The sequence below is a fragment of the Ochotona curzoniae genome, unplaced genomic scaffold (assembly GCF_017591425.1).
Source record: "Ochotona curzoniae isolate NIBS_2020 unplaced genomic scaffold, NIBS_Ocur_1.0 contig_2723, whole genome shotgun sequence".
NCBI classification, from domain to species: domain Eukaryota; kingdom Metazoa; phylum Chordata; class Mammalia; order Lagomorpha; family Ochotonidae; genus Ochotona; species Ochotona curzoniae.
Window position 1 is genome coordinate 12,166,742 of NW_024465573.1, and position 23,212 is coordinate 12,189,953.

A 23,212-nucleotide genomic window follows, 5' to 3' on the forward strand; every position below is an offset into this window, starting at 1 on the left:
AGGAAATTTAATGTGTTTGTGTAGGTGAAGTCCCTGGCCTCTATACACTTGAAGAATTGGAGCCCTTGCTGTTGCCTCTTAAAGATCAAGCTTCGCAGGATGGCTTTTTCGGACCAGTTTTCAATTATTTTACATACAGTAAGTAGCACAGAATTCACTAGTCAGTTCAAACTCTGACTTATGTGAAGTAAATGCATTTCGTTTGCCTTTTCTCATTGGGTTGCTAAAACATCTCAAATAATGGGTTCAGTTGATTTTTATTCCTTTTTTCTTTTTTAGAGTTTTGGAAAGTAATGTATTAATTTATAGCTTAGCTGTAATAAAAACACTTCGGTAAGATTTCGTCAAAGGGGAATGAAGAAAGTGTAGTAATTTAGGGTTTTGGAATACTTATTTTATTTCCTTTGTTTTCATGAGGCAAAGTGAGAACCAATGTTATCTTATGGAATAATTGTACTATTTTTGAAAAGTGAGTAGCCTTTATTAATATAGAATCAGTTGTCTGTATTCTAGACATTTTGGGTGAGACTATGTTAGACACTGATGGATACAAGGTTGTGAAGTCTTAAGGGGCATGGTGGGACCAGAACCTGTGGAGACAGCTAGATCAGGATGTGGTGGAACCAGACCAGGTAGGGAGCTCCTAATCTGTTTTTTATTTTATACATTGCTAAGATTATTATCTTTTAATGTATTTTATAGGAATTCAACAAAACTTGCATATTGTCTTGATAATGGATTCTGCAAATTTAAACTTCATAATAAACTGTGAGAGTAATCCAGCTTTGCATAAGAAATGCCAAGTGTTGTGGATGGATGGTTGGTCAGATACCAGTATGAAGAAAGTAAGTTGCATATTTAATGTGAAAATAAGAGAAAAACACATTTTACTTTTGTAGTATTTGATTTTTACAACTTACTTTTATTTACAATATAACCTTGTTATGATGCTGAATGCCTGTCTTATGTTTGGAACTATCTTTAATTTCTTGTTCCTGAATGATAGTTTAGTTGAGTATAGAATTTTAGTGTGAGGGATAATGTCTTTAATTGTGTAGCCACAGAAATACTTTTTATTTTTGTCTCATCTGACTAGTAACTTTTAACATTATTTCTTTGAATGGTATGCAGATTAGTGTCATTCATGATCAAAACTGAGAAATATAATTTGAGTCACAAGACATGATGAGATTGTACTTGTTTTAGTAAGCAGTTAAAGATGCAGTAATTTGGCCTGAGGATGCTATTTAAATAAGTGGCATTCACTAAGAAGAAGTAGTTACATGCTTATTACATGCACTGTCCTATATGGGGAGGATTCAACCGGGAGGAGAAAAAGCAGATATAAATTCATGTTCTCTTGGAGTTCATGTTCTTGTTGCAAGGACTGGTGAGGAAGTTTTCTAGGTGAAGATCTTAGTGTCAGATCATGCTTGGTGCCTTTAGGATCATCAGGAAGTCACTTACCTCAGGGAAGAGTGACTGAGGAGGGAGCGTTGTTGGAGATGAGATGAGAGGAGAAAGAAGCCAATTAGTGTGGTGCTGTGTAAACCCCTGGAAGGATTTTAGCTTTTCCTGAGAATTTACTGTGCAGGCATTTGAGTAAAATTGTTTTGACTCATATTTCAGTTGGATTGCTCTGTTTTCTTGGTTGAAATAGACTACAGGACCAAGGTAGAAGCAGTACAAACTACTGCAGTAATCCAGGTCAGAGAAAGAGAAGGATTATAGCAAGGAGATGGAGAGAAATGTTTTGATTATGGTTATGTTTCACATTAGATACAGTAGGACTTGTTGGCAAGTTATAATATGGTCTCATAGAGTTTAAAGAGTCAAGACTACTGCCAGCTCTTTTGGTTTGAACAGCTGGAAGTATGAAATGACCCTTAACTGTGATAGAGGAGACCTCTGAGGGCAGCCTGCTAGGAAGTGTATTTATTGCCTCCCACCTTCTGTCCTGTGGGCTGGCCAGCCTGCACCTCCATCCTGGCTCTCAGGCCAGCATCCTCAGGCAGGTCCTCCCTGGACCCGGCCTAGACCAACCTGGGACCAAATGCCCTCAGCTGGGAGCTGTTGCCTAGGCCTCGCTCCATCCTGTCCTGTCCTCAACTGGTGTCTGCCAGAGGAATTCCCCTGCTTCTCTTTCTCTGGCTGGGAAATAAACTCCCATGAAGGGGAAAAAACAAACAAACAAAGAAAAAAACCACAGGAAGCTTTCTGTTCTGAATGTGTTATGTATGAGATGTAAGATAGTGACAAAGTTGAAAAAGTATTTTGATATGAGTCTGGAGTTCCAGAAGTGAAGCGCATACAGAAAAAAATTGGTGGATTATAGGACTAATGTAAATCTAGGAGAACTAGCATGAGCAAGTGGGTTTCTGTGGCTATTTAAGAGCAGATTCAAGGATTAAGCCTTGAGGTGCATTAACATCAAAATGCTGGAGAGATGAAAAGGAACTACTGGGGAGATTAGAGGAAGACAAGGAGAGCATGGTATTCTAGAAGTCCAGGAAAGGAAACATTTCAAAGGGATGATTGATGAACTATGACACAGGAAAGTAAATAAGTATTAGGAATTGCTCATTGGATTTAGCAATGTGGAGGTTGTTGGTGACTTTGAAAAAACTCCATTGCAGTTACTGTAAAAAGCTACATTGGAGTATATTTCAGAGAGTAAGAAGGGAGAATGGGACACAGTGAAAATGATCAACTCTTGCAGAATTTTGTTTAGAGGAGAAATGTGAGATGAGTCCATAAGTGGAGGGAGTAGGGCTAAAAGTGCATTTTTAAAAAACTGGGATGAGGGCCTGGCATGACCTAATGGCTAAAGTCCTCACCTTGCACGTGCCAGGATCCCATATGGGCACTGGTTCATATCCTGGATGTTCCACTTTCCATCCAGCTACAGTGCTTGTGGCATGGGAAATTGGTTGAGGATAGCCCAAAGCCTTGGGACCCTGAACATACATGGGAGACCTGGAAGAAGCTCCTGGCTCCTGGCTTCAGATCAGCGCAGCTCTGGACATCATGGCCGGATCTTCCATTGGATGGAAGATTCTTGTTTCTGTCTCTTCTCTCTCTGTATCTGAATTTCCAATAAAAATAAATAAATCTTTAAAAATCTGGGACAAATGATAGCACGTTCAAATGCTGCTAGGATGATTTACTAAACCAGTAGAGAGTACTGAACAGATAATGAGTAAAGGATGCAAATGGGAATCATCCTTAGCAATAAGGAAGAAAGCAGAATAGAGGCACACAGGTAAAGTGAGTGGGCAGTTGTGCTATATTAGAAAGTTTTATTCCGAGTGTATGTTTTCAGTGAAACAAGAAGAAGGATTTTCAATTAAAATTAAGCATAAAGGAGGAAATTTTGAAGGGCTTGAAAAGATATGAGGAAATACAAAATAGTAGTTTGTAGGAGTGAAGAGAGAAAGTCTAGGAGAATGGCGTGTGATAATATAACATTTCTCTTCAGGTGTGAAGTTCAGTTGAGCCCAATCAGCACAGTTTTTTCCCCCTTCATCAATAAGAATTGGGAAAACTTTGTTTTACTTGAAAGTTACAGAGGAAAAGATAGAGAGAGAATTTCCATGTACCGGTTCATTCTGCAAATGGCTGCAATGATCAGAGCTGGGCAGGTCCAAAGCTGGGAGCCAGGACCTGGATCTGACTTTCCCACATGGATGCAGGGACCCAAGCTTCAGGCCATTTTATGCTGCTTTTCCAGGCCATTAGAAGAGAGCTGAATTGAAAGTGGAACAGCAGGGACTCGAACCTACATCCTATAGGATACTGGCACTGCAGGCAGAGGACTAGAGTGCTGCACCACCATGCTGTCTCATTTCTATCAGCTTTTAAAGTCCCACTCGTTGTGCAGATCTGGTATATATAAGTGCCTTGTGTTTAACCAATTTTGGGGTTTACAGTTTGGTTATGATGAGACATGAGACTGGTAAAAAAATTGAGACTAAGAGAATATAATTATGATGCTTTGCTGAAATTAAGTTAAGAGATAAATGAGGAAAATAGTACATAACAATGCAAAGGTAACTGAATTACTAGGTTGTAAGTTTGGTAGAGTCTGAGAACTATGGATGGTTGGAGGATGTGAGCTGGGAAGACAAGAGTGGGATGTTTGAAGATGAGATTTATTGTTAATGACAACACCTCAGGATCTAATAGTGAGGGTGAGCAGCTGACATTGTTGGTAGATAAGATAGCAAGAGAGAAATTACTACAGGTTAGGGGTGAGAGAATTGAGGACATTATCACTAAGGGATTTTGGAATAATTGAGAAAAATAGACAGGAGTTGTTGTAGAAAGTGGTAGTGACTAAGAGCTAAAACTGAAAAATGAGGAGGCGATTGGATTACTTGTGGGCCGGGGAAGTGGTTGGATTGGCAGTGCATGCTTATGTTGGCAGGGTTAATGTTGCAATAGTTTGAGAATATGAGAATTAAATTTAGAGAATTGAGTGAGGATGCTCTTGAAGTGGTTATGAGGTCCGAGAGCAGCGCTCTGCCATGCATGCATGCCCAGTGGCTGAAGGGGATAGTACCATATGCTCTGCTTCGGTAACAGAGTTCCTGTGACTGCGCAGGTTTGCTGGAACCTTGTAGTACGACATATACCCCATAATTAATATGTATCCCTAAAAGCCTACCTGGGAACAGCTGGGAAGCCTCTGATTGCCATGACCGTGGAGATTGTTCCATAAACAACTGGGAGCAGTTAAAAGTTACTATGAATGCAGTGATGTGATTGAATCAGTTTTGGATACCATGTTTGTATATGCAGTGGATGAGAATAAAGTGAACTAGAAGGGTTAATATAAACCCACTAAATTTTTTTAGAAAGTGCAATTTTTATTTCAGAAAGGGAAAGTCGGGAAAGGAGGAATGAGGTAAATTTAGGCAGGAAAACTTTGGTAACAAGCATGCTATTTGGTGATACACTGCTTTTTAAAAAATAAATTCCTAGATGAAACAAATTTCCATTAACATAAAAATCAAAATTTAAAATGGTGTCATAGAGGCTTAAGCTTTTTGTCAGAAACCAGTGAAGATGATGGGATTATTGACAAAATTCCAAGTCTGCATTACAATAAGGAGTCTTTCAGATTAAGTTTCTTCTGTATATGAAACTTAAAAATTTTTCTTTTAAACAATGTACTATTTTTTCTCTTTCTAGTAGCATCAGCTGTTTCATGTGGAAGAACGTGAAGTTATTTAACTTAAAATGTGGAGTGTTATTAATTGTTTTCAGGAAATTCAGTTCTGTTTATGTATTTTTCTAAAGTATTCTTAATGTTATATTTAGTAGTAGTCACATGTACTTAAAAACATTTTTTTTGCATATTTGCAGTGGTGGCAAAAACCTAGACTATAAAGTAGTTTTTCAAATTATCAGTTCATGTAAAGTTATTTTCAATGACTTTCTGCTGTTTTTGGTTGAGAAAGATACGAATATTTGCTAGTCCATTGTGACATAAGGTATTTTATTACTTTGTTCCCAAATAATGTTTTGTATTTATATTAGTGATTTGAAATGGCAGTGTGCTCATTATGTAGTTCAATACAAATTCAGTTTTCTTCATTTGATATGGTCTAGTCACTTTCACATGCAATGGTGTAGATTTTCCTTATGTGCAGTCATTTGCAGTGAGTTAGTGGTTCTGTTATGTTTTGAACTGACATGTAGGAAATTACGTCTTCTAAAGATTTTTATGTTATTTTTAATATTCTTCTCTTGGTGGAAAGCATCCTAAGAAAAGAACAGTTTACCTTTTTTGTTAAAGAATTTGAACTTCTGTTATTGGTTTAGATAGATTTTTCATACTGATTTAACATTTATGGAAATCGTCTTCATATTTTAGATACCTGAAATGTTATTCAGTGAAACAGATGGTGAAGGAAAATATGGTAATAAAAAAATAGAAGAAAAGAAAAAAAATTCAGGTAGTAATTTTATGAAATTGATTTTATGGCATTTTTATTATAAAATAATTGCAGTGATTCTAATGATATAGATGCACCAGTATTTCATGATGATTATGAATTTGACTTATGCTGAATGTAACAATTTCTTGATTTGTAAAATATTGGTTATGCTATTTAATAAAGAATCCAGTAGAATACATATTAGCTGAATACAAATTGCTGATGGACCTACTTATGTTGTTTAGTGTCTTTGTCTATTAACTTGCTCAAATTCATCTATCACAATCTAGCTATGTCATGGGATTCAGTTCATTTTGTTTTATTTCTTGAGTATAAACGTATTTTCTTAACAGTAGTATTGCCATTTTCTCTAATTCTAAATTAACCTGTGCTTTTTATTTTTTAATATGCTAAACATTCATTTATGTACTTAACCATCTAATCAAATATTTATTATGCTTGTTCTATATTATGTACTGGACTGTATACTCGGTATTATTTAATAGCTCATAGCCTGGTGTTGAAGAAGGTGGAGGACGGAATAGATACAGAGGTTGTTAGGAGAAATAAGTGGGACTTGATTCTGTGGAATCTGTGGCATACAGGATGAAAGGGCAATCTAGGGTGTTCCTCAATCCTGACTTGGGAAATAAAGTAAAAATTGATTTCCTTTACTGCTTTAGGACTATAGAGAGAAACTGAGTCAATGTGAGGAAGATAATGTATTTGATCTTGAATATAAAAAGTGAGCTCACTTTTGGATTTCATGTGTTGTATAGTTCCAGTTAATTTGTATATTATGACAGTGTTTATTATAGTATTAAGAATGATCAGGGGAAATATTTAATAATAGAAGAATACAGGCCACTGAAACTAGATAATTCAAAAATCATAAAGAAGGTAGGTTTCATGATAGATTGATGGAAATGCTTGTGCTTTTTTAAGCAAAGATAATGTATAAGGGAGGTAGCTAGTACAAAAAAACACTTATTTTCTTTTATTCTTAATGAATGATGTATATATTGAGTAATTTTAAATTTTTATATCTTCCTAGTTGATCCAGATTTCCTAAAATCTTTTTTATTAATACATGAATCTTGTAAAGCATATGGTGCTACACCAAGCCGATATATGACCTTTTTACGTGTATATTCTGCCATTAGTAGCAGCAAGAAAAAAGAATTACTGAAACGACAAAGTCATTTGCAGGTACAGCATTGGTAATTTGTAATTGTTTTATATATGTATATATACATAAAGAAAGCAGGATTGTGTAAATCACTGTCATTGCATTATGTTACCTGCAGTATATAGTTAGCAAAAATAAACAATGTACTGTATTAAAAACCTTGAAAAATAATTTATTCCTTTTCATTTCTCTCTGTATATTGCTTGCTATATTATAGTGCTACTTTGTAGGTTTTTTTTTTAAACTGATGAGTGTATTTGAAAATCAGGGTTAGAGAGAGGTAGGGACAAAGAGGTCCTCTATCCACTGGTTCCTTTCGCAGATAATTGTGCTAACCAGGGCTGACCCAGGCTGAAGCACCTTGTCTCCTATGTGGGTGGCAGGGTCTCAAACACTTGGGCCATTTGCTGCTTTCCCAGGCCACTTGCAAAGAGCAGGATTGGAAGTGGGGCAGTTGGAACTTGAACAGGTGCCCATCTAGGATGCTCACCTCATTAAGTGACGGCTTTACCTGTTATGCCACAACTTCAGTGCTTGTAATTTTTTTGATTCAGTAATTATTTTCTTCCATGAAAGATATTTGTATACTTTTTAAAAAAAGAGTAATTTACTTATTTAAATGACAGAGAGAATGAGCTAGGCCAGAGAGAGCAAGAAAGAATCTTTCATGTGCTGGTTCACCACCCCCCAAATGACCATGATGGCTAGGGAGGAGCCAAACCAAAGTCTGGATCCATGAACTCTGGCTAGGTCTTCTATGCAAATAGCATGAGCCATCAAAGCATATGGGCTACTGCTGACTAGACACATTAACCGGGAGCTGGATTGTAAGCGTATCAGCTGGAACCTGAACTGTTGGTACTCAAGTGGGTTGCTGGAGGTATAGGCAGTGGTCAGATTGCTGGCTGTCATTTGTATGCTTTCAGTAGCTCATAATGCTGCTTTTATGTGGAAGTGATTTAGAGATTGGAGAAATTTATTCTCCTTAAGCCACAAAGCAAAATGGCCAAATTAATGCTTTATGATATTTAAAATTAGACTTGTATAATATTTTTAATGAGTTACTTTAGTTTGTACCTTTAAAAAGAAGGTTTATTTTTATTTTAAAGGCAGATTCAGAGAAACAGAGATCTTCCATCCTTTGGTTTACTCCCCAAGTGGCCACAACAGTGGAGCTGAGCTGATCAGAACCCAGGAATCAGGAGCTTCTTCTGGTCTCCCTTGTGGGTACAGTTGCTTGAGGACTTGGCCATCCTCTACTGCTTTTTTTTTTTTTGGAAGTGGAGTAGCCAGGGCACATACTGGTGCCAATTTGGGATGCTGGCACCAAAGGGTAGAGGATTAGTCTGTTCAGTTATGGCTCTGGCCTCAGTTTGTACTTTCTGAATTTTTTTCTATATTTCTCTAAATGTAGAGTTTTAACTTAAATATAACATTAGAATGCCAGCTTCTGGTGCTGGCATGTGGCACAGAAGCTAAAGCTGCCTCCTGCTATGGCTGGCATCCCATGTGGTCACTTTTCCGCTTCTGATTCCTGCTAATGGCATGGGAAATGCAGAGGATAATGGCTCAAGTGTTTGTGTCCCTGCCACAGATCCAGAAGGAATGCTTGACTCCTGGTTTAGTGCTGGTCCAGTGCTGGCCATTGCAGCATCTGGGGAGAGAACCAGTGAATGTATAGTCTCTCTCTCTGTGTCAGTCTCTCCCTCTCTATCATCAAAACATATATAAATATTTTAAAAATGCCAGCATTAGAAGTTATCAAGAAACTAGTGTCCTGTCCTTGCCAAAAATCTGGCTTTTGTTAATTGTTAGTAAAGTAGAATTCATTTCAAGTGAGGTAACTATATTTTATCCTTTTTTGTATTGATTTCATTTATGTTAAGTGACTATACGTGATTTGTGGGGAGGTTTAATTTCTTGATTTAGTTTCTTGTTTGGTGCTTTGAATAAATTACTTAAATTTGCTAAGTTAGGTCAATGGTGATTGTGTAGGACTTTATTGAATCACATTTGTAGGTAAAGAATCTACCTTGATACTCATTCTCCATGCTTGAGGTTCAATAAATTTTGGTTACATTCCTTTTTTGGCATGAATATCTCTCCAAACATTCTGATTAATTAGATGACAAAAACTAACTCACAGTATAGTAAAGAGTGAGTTTTTGTGTGTTATAATGTTTTGTGTGTTTTTGTGTGTTCATTTTGTGTATTAACATGGGCCATGGGATGAAATACTTCAATGACCAGATCAGTGTCTAATGCAACACAGAGTTAGGTGAAGCTTTTTGAATAGTGGTTCACCAGGACTGCTTGTAGGCAATCTAGCAAAAGGAGGTCACATCCAGACAAATCACGTTACTATTAAAAAAAAAATGACCCATGAGTTCTTTCACTCAGTCACTGGTAATGTAAATCAGAAAGGCTTTACAGAGCGTTTCCTTGCTTTCTGTTTTCTCCCATCCAACTCTGGTAAAAAGCATCTTTGGTCCAGTATTTTGGGTATCAAATATTGATATATTTAGCCTTACTGTGATGCTGTTAAATGTTTTTCTTTACAATCTCTTTAATTTCTACTACATTTTAATGGAGGCAATGTTTGATGAATCCTTAGGATCAGTAATAAGAAAAAAAGTTAAGTCCATTTGCTGCTGTTTTCTATGTGTTTACTTATATGTTTGCTTGATTGTTTGTCTTAGGGCTTTATTTACTGTGTATACACAAAAATTTTTTTCCTGCTATTGATCAATGTTTCATTTATATAGGCTGGTGTATCTAAGCTAAATGAAGCTAAAGCTCTTGTGGATGAACTGAACAGAAAAGCTGGTGAACAAAGTATATTGCTTAAAACTAAGCAAGATGAGGCAGATGCTGCCCTTCAAGAGATTACGATATCAATGCAGGTCAGCACAAAATGAAACATAATAAGGAGAACATTTATGCTTTATTGTCAGTGTTTAAAAATGCCACTTTTACTTTTGTAGACTTAATATGTTGCTCATACATACTGAGTGAGTTAGGCTGATCTTGTTACATACCTGAGCCTTTATGGAAGTGTGTTGTATTTCCTTGCATTTGTTTGAAACATCAGTCACTCATCTCATTTGACCATTTGTAATGTACTTCAACTCTTTTTATATTTTACATGTTTATGGATATTTGTATAATTGATTTTACCTATGCTCTGTCAATTAGGTTGGTGTTTTCTCTTAAAATTCTACCCTTTAGGTTTCAAGAGTTTTCTCTGGGGTGGGCAGCAAGCCTGGCCTTTAAGAATCTGGTTAAGATGCCTGCATTCCATTTCAGAGTGCCTGGGTTCAATGATTAGCTCCAAGAAGTGATTGATTCTAGCTTTGTTCAAATGCAAATCATCTTGGGAGAGTCAGGTGGTGGCGTAAGTAATTGGGTTCTTGTCACCTGGGATTGAGTTCCCTCTGCCCAGTCCCAGTTAGGTGGAACAATTAGGGAGTGAACCAGTTATGGGAACTCTTTCTTTACTGAATAATAAGAAAGAAACAAAAACCCATGACATTTGTATTCACTTAATATAAGATTTTCATAAGTCATTATTTGTAGTTTTGACTATTATGTTATTTTCTATTTTGGTCATGTCCTATTTAGTCATTGGATTTTGTTAGTTAAACTCCAATTTGTTAAACTCAGAGATTTCTCTGAGTTCCTTTTTTTAAATTTTTTTATTTCTGCATGCTCTTTCTGGAAGTTCTGCCTTACATTGTTTTGTGCCACCAACTACATATACCTGTTACAAAATTGTTGAGTCCTTTAACAAATACTCAGTTATCTCTTTAAACATATTTTCCTTCATTTTTTAAATCACAGTTTAGCATTTTTATTCATGTATATTTATTTGAAAGTCAGAAAGGAAAAAAATATGGAGAGACATATGAAAACAATATTCTTCCATCCAAGGTTTCGTTCTCCATATACTTGTAGCTGGGGCTGGGTCAGCCTAAGGCCAGGAACCTGGAGTTCAGGTTCAGCTATGAGTCCAAATGCTTAGGCCATCATTGCTGCCATTCAGGGTGCATGCTAGCAGGAAGCTGCAATGAGAAGCAGAGCTGAGATTTAAACCCAGGCATTCCAATATGGGATGCAAGAATTTCAAATGGTATTTTAAGTGCTGTGCCAGATGTCTGCCATAGACACGTCTTTATAAAGCACTGTGACATTATAACTTGAAACATTATGCCATGTGTTAGGACTTCCTTCTCCTGATTTCTTTCCATCATTTATGGCACTTATAAGATAGCTCATCAATTATTCAAGACAGTACTTAAAATCACATTAGACTTCTAGACTCCATCCCTTACGTGTAATAAATAATTAAATTCTATCACTCTTACATCTTTAAATATGTCTCAAATAGATTTCCTTATCTCTATTTTGGTGACTATCCTGTCGCCACTAGTCTAATGCTTATCTTGCTGATGCTGACTCTGCTTATCATGCCAATGTCTATATCTCGGTTGAGAAGTAAATGGCATAGAGCCTTAAAATTGCTAAGTTGGAGGACTTAACAATTTCAAGACTCACTAGAAAGCTCTGCTATAGTGCTGTGATATTAGACACAGAAATTATTCAAGTGTGGAATCCGGGAATAGCTTAAACTTATTTGGCTAATTGATTTTATACAAAATTGCTAATTAAATGGAGAAAGCATGAAGTTTTTCACCCATGGATTTGCTTTTGGATTTGTGTTTTTCAGTATTTGGGTTTGTGTACAGAGAAGAATGAAATCCAGATCTTACATTCCAACTTAGTTTATAAATCTTTAATTGATCTGGATTGGAGATTTAAGTGTATAGCATTAAATGGTGAAAATTTACAAGAAAGCAAACATTTTTATGATCTTAAGTGATGCAAATAGTTTTAAATGTCACCAAAATACAAAATGAAAAGCTTCATCAAATCTGAAAACTTCTGTTGGATTAATTCCTGAAATTGAAAAGCAGGTCACAAGCAGGGAGAAAAATATTTGCAAAAGTTGTCTGGAGCAACTTGGCATAGCGGTTAACAGGCACCACTTGCGGTTCTCTTACTTCTTGTTGGAGTGTCTGTATTTCAGTTCTGACTCTGCTTCCTGTCCCAACTTCCTGCTAACACAGAACCTTGGAGGCCTCAGGAAGATTCAAGCTTCTAATGAATGACTTGTATCAAAAATAAATAAGAAATTGTATTGCTTAATAATACTAAAAAGTCCAGTTTAACAATTTGCAGAAAATCTAAATAGACCTTTCATGAAAGAAGACATGAAGGTCCAGTAAACATGTGAGAAGATACTCAAGATTTACTTGAGGTTTTTAGCTAAGAGAAACAAAACCAGTATGTGATAAGTCACATAAACCATATGCTAAGGGAAAATGCCAAGACTATCTACTGTATGGTTTCCTTTGTAAGAAATTATAGAAGCTGTCTCGGTGTAAGGGCGGAAATCCAAACAGTGATTACCTCACTTGATAAGTCATATATTAGAAATATGAATGGAATTGCTGTACTGTAAAAGTTAGTGTAATTTCTCATGAAGTCTTTTAGAAGTAGATTAATGTGAATTTTTTAAAACAGCCAGTCCTTTTATATTGCCAATAAAGTCTATGAATTATTTCTTTCTTAAAAGTTGAATTTGAAACATGAAAATATAAAAAGTAAGCACTGTATAAAAGATAGCACTTTAAAAAGGAAAATGTTTAGCACACTGTGTCCATGTACAGTGTAGGCCAGTGCTGTAGTGTCGTGCTGCTTTCTCTTCTGAGCTTTTCGCCAGTGGGATGCTTGTCATGGCTAATTATGTTGCCTAATAAAGACCCATAAGACTAAATAAGTATATTATATATTAAGTTAGTTATTTGGCTCAATTACAAATAGCACATATTTCTGTTTAGTATTTTGGAAAAAGTAGTATCTGAAGAGGCAACTTACATGCTGAACTGGTATTTCTGAAGATTGAAATGTGTTTTATAGTGTAAAGAAAGTTCAAGTTAAATGTTGTAAAAACTCAGTAGGGATATATTCCAAATTGGAGACAATATTAATATAAAAAAGGAGTGCATGAGATAGATCTAATAGGAAGATTTTGATATGTGGAGATAGAAAAATGAGTATTTTGTGAGGAGTGGCAACAATGATAGGAAAGTAGAAATGTTTGCTTTATATAGAAAGATTTTTTTAAGGTGCTGTGTAAGAGCCTGAGTGTAAAAATGGACATGAAAAAAGTTAGTTAGGTCATGGATTCTTAAGTTTTGCTTAATTTCAAGCATCTGGTTTCAAAGTTTATGCTGCATGGTTGCTCCCAAGTCAGGTATACCAGTATGCTTGTCAGTAGTTTCTATATTTCTTAAAATGATCCACGTGGCTGAGAAAGGTTTCATGACAAAGTATGTTGCATTTCAGTTGACATAAAAAAATTTATATATTCATAACGTTCAAATATTTTATATAGATAGATTTTAACAAGCTTGATTTTTGCTTTCTTGAGCGCAGTGTTCATGTGGTGTTACCATGTAATGTTTTTTGAGTATTCACTCTTTTTTCAGATATCTACCATTACAGTACTAATGTGTTATAATTTTGATTTTTGTCTAAAAGTTCAGAAATACAGAATTTCTAACTTATTGTTGTCTGTTAGAATCACAGAAGCCTATGTCAGTTTTCTCTTTTATCACATGGTCCTAGTATACTAGTGCTGATTGTGCTGTTTCAGGTGCTGAGTGTGTATTGTAAGTTTTTAAACTGTGCAGTTCTGGCTTCTTTAGATGTGTAGAGTAACAACTTAATGGCAAGGCATAGGAACTTTTCTAATAGGGTACATATTTGTTATTACTGCTTTCTCAGGAATTTTGGAAATGCTCAAGTTATGTTAGAAATACATTTAATAGGAATTTACATTTGAAAATATTAACATTGATATTATTTGAAAATAGGAGATTTAATATTTTGAAATGTTTAAAATTGGATTAATTAAAACTGATTGGAATGCCACTGATATATCCCTATAGGATGCTAGTGAGCAAAAAACAGAACTTGAAAGATTGAAGCACAGAATAGCAGAAGAAGTTATTAAAATTGAAGAAAGAAAGAATAAAATTGATGATGAATTAAAAGAGGTACAGGTAAGTTTAAAAAAAAAACTCTAGGAAAAATTTACATTTTGACTTAATATTACTCCAGAGGAGCAGGAAGGTACATTGTGAAGATATGTCAGTGAATTAGCTGATGGTAATTTTAAGAAGTCTGTTTTCTGTGAGCTATATAGCTTTAATTGTAGAAGGAAGAAAGATGAAACCAATAAATTAAGACAGACTAGTAAGTTCTTTTTGTCCAAACTTAAATAAATATTAAGAGCTGCTTGAAAAAAATCACTTGTTTGAAAACAAATTCTAATTTACAAATGAGATAAGTGCTGTTGTTGTGGCAAGAAATCTTCCTTTCTCCACTTGAACTTTAAAGCATTGTGATATTTGAAGAAAATAATATTACATTAGAATAATTAGTATAGTCTACATAAAATAACTTGCAAAGATTTTTTTTTAAATATAATTTGAAAGTAGTAATAACCTTTTTCTGTTGTAGCCTTTGGTCAATGAAGCTAAACTAGCAGTTGGAAACATTAAGCCAGAATCTCTTTCAGAAATACGCTCCCTACGCATGCCCCCTGATATAATCAGAGACATTCTGGAAGGAGTTTTAAGGTTGATGGGTATCTTTGATACATCCTGGGTGAGCATGAAAAGGTAGGTTTTTGATTTTTTGAAATTGTAAAAAATTAGAAATACCCATGTATAATGAAGGGGACGAGCACCGGGCCTGCTAGTTAAGGTGAGATGCCCTTGTTCCAGGCTGGAGTGCCTGGGTTTGAGTCACAGCTTCGGCTCCCGTTTCCAGCTGTCTGGCAGAACACACCCTGGGAAGCAGTAGGTGAAGACGACCCTCTGGTGAGGTCTAAGCTGAGCTCCTGCCTCCAGCCAACTCCTGCTCATCGCAGGTTTTTGTGTGGGGACAGTGAGCCAGTATATTAGAGCACTCTCTCTCAAAGCTCGCATGTATTTAATTTTTTAATTGTGCATGTATTGGTAAGTATACACACAGCCATACATGTATACACTTAAGGACTAAAAGTATTAATTATTTTCAGTGTAATGTAAATTTAAAACATGTTATCACAAAAATTGTAAACAAGACAAAGAAAAGAGAAGGAAAGGAGTTGGAAGAGAGAGGGAGAGCAAGAGGGAGGGAGGGGATCCAGACAGGAAGGGAGTATCATTGTTTCTAGAATTGTTTCTACAAATCACATTGAATCTGTTAGAAACCACTTAAAAATTTAAAAAATGTTAAAAAGGAAAAATTTATCTTAGCAATGAATTGTGTATTCCTACATGAAGTTTAAACTTTTCTAATTGAGGGATCTTTAAAATTAATGGAAACATGTTTGTGAATAAACTGTGTTTGGATTCCAGAACACTTTGGAATCTTTTATTTCCATGTTCCATGAAACTGTGACCCAACTTTATAGTGTTTCATCTGTATATAATATTTTTATTATAGATTTGGCCTTGAAATTTCAAGATATTCTATGAATTCTAGAATCAAAGTCTGTATATTCCTTGTGCTGTGATTGCCAAAAGTCTCAGAAGAGGAGAAATGGAATGGCTTAAAATCTGTGTTAATGTCCCCATAAGTTGAATTACTTATTTGAGCTTTACATAGTATAGAATGCATTGATTTTACTGTGATTTACTGATGAAGAAAGCACGGTCATTCTCTTGCCTAAAAGGAAAAGAGAGAAAAGGAGATGAAAAGAGAAAGATATATGTATGTATGTATGTATATATACACATGTGTATACACATCTATATGCTATTTATATACATATATGAGAGAAAGAGAAATAGTCTTACGTGTCTTAGAGCATATGAGGGGCTGGCGCAATGGCTCAACTGCTTAATAATCTACTTTAAGAGTGATGTCCTATTTGGGTGCCAGTTTCTGTCCTGGCAGCTCCACTACCAATCCACTCCCTGCTTGTTGCCAGAGAAAGCAGTGGAGGATGGACCAAGTCCTTGTGACCCTGCACCCATTTGGGAGACCTGGAAAAAGTTCTGGCTCCTGGCTTTGTATTGGCTTAGCTCCAGCTGTTGTGGCTGTCTGGGAATGAAAAGCAGATAGAAGATTGCTTTCTCTGTCTCTCCTCTCTGTAAATCTGCCTTTCCAATAAAAATAATTCTTTTCTAAAAGAAGAACATATGAATATTCATTAATGCATGAATAAATAATATAATAACGTTATTGGGATTCTTTTATTTATTGCTCCAGTTTATTCATAGAGTATTAGAAAGACTGTTGTGAATGTAGAGTTTGTTGTTTGTCAAAAAGTGTTATTATATTAAAGTTTAAGGTTCTTTGATTCCAGTTTTTATTAGCTAATGGATTGAAAGTATTAAAAGTATACTGTTTCATTCATTTATTTTGCAAAACTGACAAATTTCATTTGACTCCAGTTGAAAAATATACTTTAATTTTAGCTTCCTTGCCAAAAGAGGTGTGAGAGAAGACATAGCAACCTTTGATGCACGAAATATTCCAAAGGAAATAAGACATAGTGTTGAAGAACTTCTTTTTAGAAATAAAGCATCTTTTGATCCAAAGGTAATTTTTAAATTATACCTTAAGATTCTGTTTTCCAAGTAATATTCTACTTTAAAAATGATGCCTTGCCACGATCAGTTATTTGCAGCACATAGTAAAATAATAAGCTGTAGAAACTATGATTATGAAGCAGTCACAAAAGGACTAATATAGACCAAATCAAGGGTGCAGAATGAGGCTTATTAAGTGGTTTTTGAATCTTAGCATTAGCTGTTTTTGTTAATGTCATGTCTTATTATGTTTCACTTGTAATTTTCTTAGTGTGTTTTCATTTTCTTCCTGTATGGTTGTCGTATGTGACAGATACCTATATATGATTACAATGAATAGTGTAAATGAAATGATTTTAATAATTTTAGATCCCTTATTTAAAATTTTTACATTTATTTGATGCCAATGGTTTCAAAATAATTCTTAATTTAGAAGGTTGTGTCAGATGTAGAAAAAAATAATTCATGCTTAAACATTGTATTGGACTATACCTGTATATGTTACAAATGCAGCTAATAGAGTGAACGTGTTTATAAACTGTCTTCCTATTAATGTTTCTATATTCAAAAGCTTTATTTCTAATCAAAAAGTAGTAACTTTGTACACTTTTCTTAAGATAGCGATACCCTCTATTTTAATTTTAGCTATAACATAAGCTTATTTATTTGGATTAAGCTATTAAATGAATGTGAAAAAAGATTTGTTAGAATTGAGTTTGCTTTTGTTTGAAATTAAGAGAGGGTTCTGAAAACATTCTAATGGATTTTCTAGAATGCTAAGCGTGCCAGTACCGCAGCTGCACCTTTGGCTGCCTGGGTCAAAGCCAATGTTCAGTATTCTCATGTCTTGGAACGGATTCAGCCTTTGGAAATTGAACAGTCAGGGCTAGAATCGTAAGTAAAGTATAACATAAAAATTTTAAGGTTTATTTTAATCAATATGCTATGAGTAGTTATTTAGTTTTTTTTTTTATGGTTTAAAAAGGCAGCTGATGCTTTTTGTAAATAAAATAAGTCAATTAAATGCTAATTAGAAATTAAAGAGACCAAATAGAGAAAGCTGTTAGAAAGAAATGGCTGGCAGAACTGTGTTTTCTACACAATTGTTATGTCGTTGAAGTTATAATTGGCAGAAGTTCAAATAGAGAGCGCCTCACAAAGAATGATATTTAATTGCGTAAAGATGTTGGAGTTTAGTTTTATATTTGTTTTTACCTGCTAAGTTCTAAGAGACTGTTTTGGATATATTTTCCAAAATAGGCTGGGCAGATAGGTATTAGATTTAGTTATTTACTCTTGGAGCTTGAAGTACAGATTTGCTATTGTAATTAAGTCAGGATTATATTTTCTCTCTTCTGTATGGAGAAGAAGACATTTATTATGGTTTTGGTTGTTCACTTTTTGGTATTACCCATCAGTTTTCCACTAAATAAAGGGAAGTTTAGTTCTTATGCTTGTTAATTTTTTCTATACAATTACTGAACATTTTGTGTGAAAGCATATTATTTATATTATTTTGATTATGAAGATATTTTTCATGCTGAGTCGTATTTCATCAGCATATTTCCTTTTTTGTACATTTTTATTAGTAGTAATGGTTCATTTTTATTTAAAAATTTTATCTATTTATGTATTTTTAAAGATTTATTTATTTTTAATACAAAGTCACATATACAGAGAGGAGAAAAGATAGAGAGGAAGATCTTCCATCTGATGGTTCACTCCCCAAGTGAGCACAACGGCCAGAGCTGCACTAATCTGAAACCAGGAGCCTGGAACTTGATATAGGTCTCCCACACAGGTGTAGGGTCCCAAGGCTTTGGGCCATCCTTGACTGCTTTCCCAGGCCACAAGCAGGAAACTGGATGGGAAGTGGGGCTGCCGAGATTAGAGCCGGTGTCCATATGGGACCCTGGCATGTTCAAGGCCAGGACTTTAGCAGCTAGGTCATGCCGCCGGGCTCCAATTTTATTTATTTTTGAGTAGAAGTGATTTTCTTTTAAAAGTTGGTATTTATTCCATTGCATATTAAAACTTCATTTACTTTCACTGTTTGCTGCATAATCTCTCCTTTGCATCCTTTGCTATTATTGACAGGCCTGATGCCATTTTAGATCCACAAGTATTTTGTTTGTGGTCTCCTATTTTTTTTATGATAGAATCTTTATTTACGGTATTGTGAATTAATAGTATTTTTTTGTGTGTTTTACTCACTTTGTAGTTTTGTGTCAATTTTGAAAGTGTTTATAACATTATTCCTTTGACAGTTTCTTATAACACAGTTATCCTTTCAAATGTGTCTAATAAAATCACGACTCACAATGCCTTGAGAAATACAATAATATATTGTATTACAAGTGGCAATTGTTCAAGTAGGTTGTTTCCTTGATAGTTTTATTTTATGCCTCCATGATGCCATGGAAGAAATAGCAATCACTTTCTTCGTTTCTGTTTTCCTACAAGCTAACTACTCCCTGAACACAAAGTAGCTACTAAAAGTGAATATTTTTGGAATAAAGTAGTGACCTTTTTTCCCTGTGTTCCCTGTTAAAGGAATATAACTCTTTTTTTTTTTTAACAATATTAAGTTTTTCTGTTAAGGCTGCTAACAGATATTGTTACCTCACCTTTGTTTCCCTGTTTTGTGTCATGATAATGCAAGTCAGCGTCTGCCAACGTGAGTGAGGGAGATAGGCTCATCAAAGCCAGTCTGTCCCTATCCTGGCTAAACAAAATGGTTCTGGATAGGCAAGTGGAAATGTTGATCTCATTTTCATTGTCTGCAGTCATATAGGCATTTAAAAATATTTTGAATAATACTATAATATGTACTTGTATCTTTAGTAATTTAAGGTCTTGCTAACAATTGTGTTAGTTTTATAAAAACTAGAAAAACTTACCCTTTCTGATATTTGATTATGTATTTCAACTATGTAGTGCATAAATGCCCAGTAATACACATTAGTCTGACTTAGTTGCCAAGTCTTTGCTTTCATTTCTCACTTGTATCATCATGACACTGTACTAGTTTATTTTTTTGCTGGTCTGCTTGTAATTTTCAAAGTTGTGTTATTTTCTTTTGAGTTTTTCATTTGGAAAAAAGTAGCATCACTTTGTTTCCTACATGAAATAGAGATCCTAAAGACATCACCTGTTTTTTGTTTGTTTGTTTGTTTGTTTTAAATTTGCTGTTTTGATTCTCTGTTCATTTTGGATTTGTTTTATTTATTTATATATATATAAAAGCATTGTCGATACATCTATTTCTTGGGTGTCGGTTAATAATTGTGAAGCATTGGAAATCTTTCCTGTAAGTTCTCAGTATCCTGCCTGGGCTCCTTGTCTTCTGAGCTGCACTGTAGCTGCTCAGAGAGCATGGGCTACTTGCTAGCAGCTCCTCAACATTTGTAGTGATGTGGTGAGGAGGTGGGTTTAGTGAATTTTCTCTGAAAGAATCCTCACATCTTCTGTGCTGGGTGTACTAGTGGTGAATAGCAGATGAGTTACACATAAATTAGGTTTATGGTGTTTGAGGTTAATTGGCAAGTCTTAATCAGTGGAGGAAGAAGTCTAGGGTCCAACTACAGTACCAATAATTAAGCCATCCTATGTGCTTAATTGACGCTTAACTTCAGAACTTCTTGTTAGCTTTCTTGTAAATTTGCTTTGCTGGTAAAGGAGTAGTGTTAGGTGTTCTGATAGGTCAGTTACTAATTTTAAAAATGTTATTGTAATTTCTTCCTTGCCTTCACAATATTATTGAAATTTCTTCTTTGCCTTTCTCTTGCATTCTCTTCATATATTTATTTGCACAGATATGTGCTTGTTTGTATACACCCATGTTTGCACACACGTTTCTGATTAATCTTAATAGGATGAAAAGGTAATGAATGTATATGATCTACTACTTACTTACATGCAAAACCATTTTTAAGCTGGATTATCAGCAGCATTATATTGGGTCAAAAGATACATCGGGCATTTCACAGTAGCCTAGCAGCTAAAGTCCTCGCCTTGCATGCACCAGGATTCCAAATGGGCTTTGGGTCTAATCCCCGCAGCCCCACTTCCCATCCAGCTCCCTGCTTGTGGCCTGGGAAAGCAGTCGAGGATGGCCCAAAGCCTTGGGACCCTGTACCCATGTGGCAGACCAGGAAGAAGACCCTGGCTCCTGGCTTCAGATCAGCTCAGCTCTGGCCGTTGTACTCACTTGGGGAGTGAATCATCGGATGGAAGATCTTCCTCTGTCTTTCCTCTCTGTATATGTGACTTTGCAATATAAATAAATAAATAAATCTTTTAAAAAATGCTTCATTTCTAATTTTAAAATCATTTTCCAATTTAAATTCCAAGTGAAGATGTTATATTATTGAACTAATGACAGTTTTTATTGTTTATATGCTGCTGCAAGATTGCATGTTATATTGATGCTGCCTTATCATTGATACCTAAAACAGAATTATTTTTCTAATATTCAATTATGTTTTAGGAATTTAAAGAGAACTGAAGATAGAAAAAGGAAACTAGAGGAACTTCTTAATTCTGTTGGTCAAAAGGTATCAGAATTGAAAGAAAAGTAAGTCAAATTTTGAATGATATCTTGGATATTAAAAACATAGACTGTAACTACTAAAATTTTTTTCAAATCTGAGTTGTGATCTCTATTTTTACCTTTATTTGTGGTTTATTACAAATATAGAATAATATGGGAGGTATTCCTTTTAAAGAAACTTAATGTTTGTTTGTATTGCTATTGCTACTATACTTATATGTCCCCTATATTCATGCAGAAGTTGTACTATAGAAACAATATAATAAGCTGATGCATGGGTTGTTTACATACATTTGCCTTTTGTATTTTCTTCTTTTTGTCATAAAGAATGTTCTTTCTGCAAGTTGACATTGTGGGACTCAATATCCTGTACGCTTCCCAAGAATGTGTTATCATGTTTAGTGATTCTGTTTCCTTTGATGCAGCTCCGTGCCTCTGTGATTGAGGATAGAGCATATTTGTGTGGGAGTGAATATGGATGTTGGGACCTTTTTTTTAAAGTGTGTGAAAGTTTGAAATCTGGAAAACAAATGAGAAAATATAGATGTTATGATTGCCTTCAGTTTTATGAAATTAATGCTCTTCTGTAAGTTACATATCTATCAGAAATGTATTTATAGAAAAAAGGATATCAAGGGCCTAGCATGGTAGCCTAGTGGCTTAAGTTCTTGCCTTGCATGTGCTGGGATCCCATATGGGTGCCTGTTGTAATCCTGGCAGCTCCACTTCCCATTCGCCTCCCTGCTTGTGGCCTGGGAAAGCAGTTGAGGACAGCCTGATACCTTGGGACCCTGCACCTGTGTGGGAGACCCAGAACAGGCTCTGGGCTCCTGGTTTCAGATTGGCTCAGCCCTGGCCATTGTGGCAACTTGGGGAGTGAATCATTGGAAGAAAGATCTTCCTCTCTGTCTGTCCTCCTCTCTGTATATGTGACTTTCCAATAAAAACAAATAAGTCTTTTTTTAAAAAAAAAAAAGGAAATGAAAAAGAAAAATTCAAGTAGAGAAGTCCAGTATTTAAAAATTTCTGAATAGTTTTTATATTAAAAATATAGGAAAATATACATTATGTTCTTCCAGATATTATTAGAAAAATACAAAAAATATGACATTATTTTCATTGTTGTATACTCACTGTTAGTACTTAGTATGCAGCTCATTTTCATTTATTTTCTGAATAGTTAACATATGACAGAAGTGCTTCCACTTCAGCTTTATTAGTCACTTGTATGTAAAGAGTTATACAGCGTTTTCATGTTTATCCCTTATAATAATACTGTTATATAAATATTATCCTTATATTTGTGTATTGGAAATATTTAGGATAGGGAGGCTTATTTGCCTAATGTTGATCAGATAGCAAGTGACTAAGCCAGCGTAGATACTAGGTTTGTGTAATTTATGAATTCCTGTTCTTAATCACTGTACCATACTACCAGTATTTTGGATGGGATATTAGAAGAAAGCTTTGGGATTAACTTTTAATTTTAAAACAAGATGGCATTTTCCATGATAGAGAAATTATCCGGTATGAACTGTTGGGAGCTACGGTGCTGTTGCAAGCATGATATGAAATTTGGTTTGACTTTGGGCTATAGTATTTTTATTGAGAGAATAAAAATAAATATGACCTATCAAACTTTATTTTCTAATCTGAAAACATTGAAAATAATTTTTACATTTTTCTGTCATTTATGTATCTACAATGTGCAATATGAATTGCTGTGTTTCATACAAATCTGGTTTTCTAGTCCCAGGTTCTACAGCAGAATCACCTAATGGAACCTGGGTGAAGTGACAAAATATTCTAATGACTATGCTGCCTGCGTGGTAGCCATTAGCCATATGTCTTAGTGAGAACTGGCAATGTGTGGAGCATG

General features: G+C 35.0%; 1 protein-coding gene across 2 annotated transcripts in view; it reads left to right on the plus strand.

The window, feature by feature from the left end:
- DYNC2H1 (dynein cytoplasmic 2 heavy chain 1) overlaps nt 1-23,212 on the plus strand; it is a 251,035-nt gene that overhangs the window by 103,627 nt on the left and 124,196 nt on the right. For both annotated transcript variants that reach the window (XM_040976872.1, XM_040976873.1), the window contains exons 51-60: nt 25-138; nt 703-845; nt 5,879-5,960; nt 6,997-7,151; nt 9,897-10,034; nt 14,145-14,258; nt 14,719-14,879; nt 16,668-16,791; nt 17,554-17,675; nt 21,271-21,357. In XM_040976872.1, coding sequence (XP_040832806.1) covers nt 25-138; nt 703-845; nt 5,879-5,960; nt 6,997-7,151; nt 9,897-10,034; nt 14,145-14,258; nt 14,719-14,879; nt 16,668-16,791; nt 17,554-17,675; nt 21,271-21,357 — 1,240 coding nt within the window. The remainder of the gene's footprint in view (nt 1-24; nt 139-702; nt 846-5,878; nt 5,961-6,996; nt 7,152-9,896; nt 10,035-14,144; nt 14,259-14,718; nt 14,880-16,667; nt 16,792-17,553; nt 17,676-21,270; nt 21,358-23,212) is intronic.